The sequence below is a fragment of the Magnolia sinica genome, chromosome 17, assembly GCF_029962835.1.
Source record: "Magnolia sinica isolate HGM2019 chromosome 17, MsV1, whole genome shotgun sequence".
Classification (NCBI taxonomy): domain Eukaryota; kingdom Viridiplantae; phylum Streptophyta; class Magnoliopsida; order Magnoliales; family Magnoliaceae; genus Magnolia; species Magnolia sinica.
The window spans coordinates 66152681-66158801 of record NC_080589.1 but is presented as its reverse complement, the minus strand read 5'-3'; the positions used below and the strand labels follow the sequence as shown (position 1 = coordinate 66158801).

At 42.4% G+C, this 6121-nt stretch overlaps 1 protein-coding gene across 1 annotated transcript; it reads right to left on the bottom strand.

Annotated features, from left to right (window-relative positions):
• Positions 1-1114: 1114 nt before the first annotated feature.
• Positions 1115-3398, bottom strand: LOC131231420 (BTB/POZ domain-containing protein At5g41330-like). The gene has a single exon (XM_058227591.1). It carries the CDS (start codon positions 2746-2748, stop codon positions 1339-1341), a length of 1410 nt encoding a protein of 469 aa, XP_058083574.1. The 5' UTR covers positions 2749-3398; the 3' UTR covers positions 1115-1338.
• Positions 3399-6121: the final 2723 nt, after the last annotated feature.

Genomic DNA, 6121 nt, shown 5'->3' with positions numbered 1-6121 from the left:
TGTACCATGAAATGATATGGAGAAATGGATGGACAATGTGAAATATAGAATTAGAGTTGGGCATCCAGTGGAGTGGGACCAAGTTAAGGTTGACCTGACTCGATCTGGTTTTGAAGAGGGCTCTAGGTCGGGCCTCGACTAATCTATACCAATTCCAACCTGGTCACAAGTGGTTGGGTGCGGCAGGTATCCATAGGCTGAAATCACAACTCGAAACCTAGATTCACTCGTGAGAATTGCAACCTCTCCATCAGCTGTAAGGCATCTCAAATCCAAAATGTCATGTCTCAGTTTTTTTTTAATATGTATGTACGAGTCGAGTTTTGGATCGAGCCGAGTCAGTACCAAATTGGATTTTGGGTCGAATCAAGTCAAGTTACCGGGTGATTCGAACTCAACTCAATTTGAGTTCAAATTGCATGAAGCCAAATTGATTTAGATCGACTCACCCACTCAGTTCAAATTGAGTTTGATCTGAACAAGTGGGACAAGTCGAGTTTGCCTAGTCGAATCATCCCGTGCCCGGCTCTACATAGAATACATCCCACGGTAGAGGAAGCACCATCTCGGGTGAGGCCCAGGCCCATGCAATTGCATGTTATTCTCCGTGTGACTCACTTGAGTACCTAATCTAGCTAATTTTCGAACTAACTTCCTAACATGGACAACATAACAAATGCATGAAGTGAATATCACACATTCATCAAAGTGGGCCTTGTAAAGCTGTCAAAAGCGCATCTAATTAAGAAAGAGGAGAGATTGGTGCAGACTAAAACAGCAAAAGAAGCACTACAACCTACCTAAACCCTTCTCAGCCAAGTAGCTACACGAAATTTAAGTATGCAAAACTGGTGGAATTGTCTATCCATTACATCTCTAATCATTTCTACAGATTCCACACACCCCTTAATATTCTCAAATTCACATGTTTGCACGATTCAGACCATTGATAAGTCCTTGCACCAAAAATCCATGAGAAAAAAAAAAAAAAAATCCTAGCTATAGAATATTAGGCCCTTAATTTGGTTCAATGGGAACCTTCGATTGAGAGCATTTCAAAGAGGGCCCCCCATATATTGAATGGTTTGGATCACTGAACAATGGAGCCCATACCTTCTAAAAACCAACTGCTCTTGCTTAATCCATCTTCCATTTTTGAACTACATTTACATGTGTGGCCCACCTTCTGGTGATCCAAATGGTCCACCAATAATCACACCCATCTATTTACAACAAAAAAAAAAAAAAAAGGATGGATGAAATTGTACAATTCAAATACAGTTCACACCCCTTCATATTCACAAAAACCAAAAGATGGGCCCCACAAAATAGACAAGATCAGACCCTTGATGAGCTTTGCCACACTTCCACAGCCTGCTGATCTTTCCTACCCAACACCATCTTATTCCCTCCAAACCCCATATGTGTTATCCTACACCCCCCCATATCCTTCACCCTCCCCATCACATTCCTCCTAAACACCCTCCCCCCTTCATCCACACCATCAACCCTGGTGGGCCCCACCATAAGAACCTCTGACCACAACTCCACATCCCCACCCTTGCTGCAAAACACCTGATTACCATGGGCTTGGATCCTACACCCACCACCCTCTTTCCTACCATTCCCTCTCCTCCCACCAAGATCAATCCATGGATTCTCAGCCCTTAGATTTCTCAAATCAGCCATGAAAACCTCACCTGAATTCACACCCACTTTGAAGATTGCAGAGAGATTACCAGATGCAGTTACATCAGAGAAGCAATCCTCCTTCTCCTTCAATTCCCAAGCTGCATTGGATGATCTCACATCCCACAACCTGATATGGCCCACCAGCCCAGATGGCCCACCATGGGACCCAGATGCCATCAGGAGATTGAATCCAGGGACCCACTCGAGTTTTGTGGCAGGTATTGCTGAATTGAGATCTGCACCATATATCTCCCCCCGGCCGATCTCTACGACCGGTCGGAGCGAGTCACCCGTCCGATCAAAGACAACGATAGAGCTCGAATTCCGGCGGCTGGATTCGAAGCTTGTAAATAAGAATTCAGGCGACGAGCCGATCGCCTGGACCGTTGAGATCGAATTGGTTGAATTCTCCCAATTCAGGGTCTCCTCGACAGAACCCGTCTCGAGATTGACGATCTGGAGGCCGGAGAAGTCGGTCGCACCGGCTGCAGCGACAGTCGGTGAGACTGCAAGAAGCGAATCGATGGTGTAGAATTCGGTCAGGATCGTATATTTCCGGCGCAACGACCAATCGAAGGATGTGATCTTGCTGCCATGGGCGACGTGGACGGACCCAAACGGTGTGGTGGCGATCGCCGAGGGAGGATCCCGGCCATTCAACGGCAAGATCACAGATTTCTCAGCATTGAAACCGTCGAATTGAGATGGGTTTTCAATGGCTGAGATCAAAAGGGATTGTAGATCATAGAAATGGGACTCTGAGATGAGATCTTGGAGATCAACGGATCTTGCTTTGGAGGGCAGATTGCCAGTCCTGAGGAGAGAGAGGAGGATGGAGAAAAGGTCAGGATCTCTATCAATGAAAGGTATATGATCTGATTGGGGAAAAGGGTGATTGGAGAAGGTGGAGAGGATGGAATTTGGACCGGCTAGGGTTAGGGTTTGAGGGGTGCTCTGAAAGAGGTGGCCACCCACATTAAGGGTGACGATGTTGGGATCTGATTTCATGGGTGGGAATCCAGAGGAGGGAAGGGAAGGATCGGTAAATGGGGGCATTTTGGGAAAATATTAAAAATTAAATTAAAAAATTCAAATTAAAATTAAAAACTAGAAACCGTAAAAAGCCCAATGGCCCAAATGCCAAGAAAAACACAATAAATAAATAAATATCCGCCAAAAATTAAAAAATAAATAAAAACAAAAAACAAAAGCCCTAATACCTAAAAAAAAAACCCTAGATTTTATTGTAAGAGATGGGAAATCCCAAAAATCCAAAATCAAAAAACAAAAAACAAAAAACAAAACCACAAAGATCAAGAAAACCGTAAATAACCCTTTAAAAACCCTAGATTTTCTGGTAAGAGATGAGAAATCCCAAAAATCCAAAAAAAAAAAAAAACCCAAAACCACAAAGATCAAGAAAACCCTAAATAACCCTTTAAAAATCCTAGATTTTCTTGTAAGAGATGAGAAATCCCAAAAATCCAAAAAACGAAAAAACAAAAAAAAAACCCCAAAACCACAAAGATCAAGAAAACCCTAAATAAGCCTTTAAAAACCCTAGATTTCCTTTCAGAGATGACAATACAAAACCCAAAACAAAAATCTACAAAATAGGGAAAGAATTGTCTTTTTCTTGAACCTTCAGGAGGGCAGAAATGTAAATAAAGCAGATATTGGGGAATGTTTGAAGAGGTATACTTTTTGGCGGTGAAACGAAGAAAATGTTGGTGTGTATTTATGGGAGTTGGTGTCTCTTCGACTACCATATGAATTGTAGAGGTGATCTGGACCGTTGATCTGAATTCTCCATTAGTCAAAGATAAATTTGCGACCGTACGACCCATTTATGGCCCATTTACGAGACCAAGCCCACCTTATTTTACCTTGCAAAAATAAGCCCCAGCTGTACGGATGGCTTGCCAAAGGTCGAAAACGCCCCTGCTTCTTCCTTCAAACGGATCGGTGGTGCTCGAAGACGAGCGCTGACACTCCTCGAACTCCGAGTTGTACGAACGGCTAAAAAGATATCAAAGTTACATGGGCCCCACAGTTACGTATTTATTATATCCACAACGTTCATCCATATTTCGCGATCAATTTGGCGCATTATCAAAAAAAAAAAAAATTCATATCCAAAGATCAACCGGACCACACCACAAAGAGCAACGGGAAAATTGATTAAAATTGATTTTCACCGTTAAAAATTTTGTAGGCCTACTATAACATTTATTTTCCATCCAATCGATTCATAAGGTCACAAAAACATGGATGAAGAGGAAAAATAAATTTCATAATAATCTAAAACTTCTGTGACCTGTGGAAGGGTTTCAGTGGTATACGGTTCAATTCTCCACAGCCTTTTACAGTGTGGTCCACTTGATGGCTAGATCCGTCTTATTTTTCGTCTCAAGCCTTAATACGAGTTTGTCGAATACATGGACGATTTGGATATAACAGATACCTCATAATAGGACCTACAAAAAGCGGTGGGGCACAGACTACAATTATGGCTACGGTTATAATCCGTAGCTATAGAAATAGCCACGGATTATAACCGTAGCCATAGCCATAGCCCCCGCGGTTTCGATATATCCTTTTATATATATTGAAGTTCTTTCAAATAATCGAAAAATGTCCAGAACTGTCCAGCGAGTTTGCTCAAAAATCCTGTAATTTTCGATACATATCTTCGATATTCGATATGTATCGAAGGCGACATGACCAATAGCTACGGATTATAACCGTAGCCATAATTATAGTCTGTGCCAGTTTGTAAAATTTATTATTATTATTATTATTATTAAATTATTTACATGGATAAATTTATTCTACCTACAATTTTCTCTAATACATATTTATATTTATATGTATATATAAGCATATAAAAAAATTTCTCTCTTTTTTTCATTTATTTCTTTATTCATTTAACAAGAATATCTTCTAAACCAAAATTAGTTACTTGACGTACCCTATATGATTTTGGGGTAAGAGGAGCTACTTTAGCCAACCACCCTGGTTATTTTTCAAGATTCCATCAGATCTATGGTCGAAAATCCATTTCATTCACTTCGCGATCAATTTCAATCAGTTCGCGATCAATTTCATTCATTTCATTTATTTCGCGATCAATTCAATGCATTTCACGGTCAATCCCAGCGATTCCGTTTTGATTCACGGTCATTTCCATGCATTTCACAGTCAATTCCCTTCACTTCATGGTCATTTCCATGCATTTCACGGTCAATCGCTTCACTTCACGGTCATTTCCATGAATACCACGGTCATTCCCGCCTATTCCATGTTGATTCACGGTCATTTCGGTGTATTTCACGGTCATGCCCCTTCACTTCACAGTCATTTCCGTGCATTTCACGGTTCAATCGACTCACTTCATGGTCATTTTCATTCATATCACGGTCATTCCCGCTTATTTCGTGTTGATTCACGGTCATTTCGGGGCATTTCACGGTCATGCCCCTTCAATTCATGGTCATTTCCGCGCATTTCACAGTCCAATTGCTTCACTTCACGGTCATTTCCATGCATATTACGGTCATTCCCACCTACTCCGTGTTGATTCATGGTCCTTTCGGCGCATTTCACGGTCATGCTCCTTCACTTCACGGTCATTTCCACGCATTTCGCGGTACAATTGCCTCAGTTCACGGTCATTTTCATGGATGTCACGGTCATTCCCGCCTATTCCGTGTTGATTCACGGTCATTTCGGGGTATTTCACGGTCATGCCCCTTCACTTCACGGTCATTTCCTCTCATTTCACGGTACAATCGCCTCACTTCACGGTCATTTCCATGCATATCACGGTCATTCCCGCCTATTCTGTGTTGATTCACGGTCATTTCGGCGCATTTCACAGTCATGCCCCTTCACTTCACGGTCATTTCCACGCATTTGACGGTCCAATCGCTTCACTTCACGGTCATTTCCATGCATATCACGGTCATTCCCACCTATTCCGTGTTGATTCACGGTCATTTTGGCGCATTTCACGGTCATGCCCCTTCACTTCACGATCATTTCCGCGCATTTCACGGTTCAATCGCTTCACTTCACGATCATTTTCATGCATACCACGGTCATTCCCGCCTATTCTGTGTTGATTCACGGTCCTTTCGGCGCATTTCACGGTCATGTCCCTTCACTTCACGGTCATTTCCACGCATTTCACGGTACAATCGCCTCACTTTATGGTCATTCCTGCATATCACGGTCATTCTCGCCTATTATGTGTTGATTCACGGTCTTTTTGGCGCATTTCAGGGCCATGCCCCTTCACTTCACGGCCATTTCCACGCATTTCGCGATACAATCGCCTCACTTCACCGTCATTTCCATGCATATCACGGTCATTCCCGACTATTCCGTGTTGATTCACAGTCATTTCGGCGCATTTCACGGTCATGCC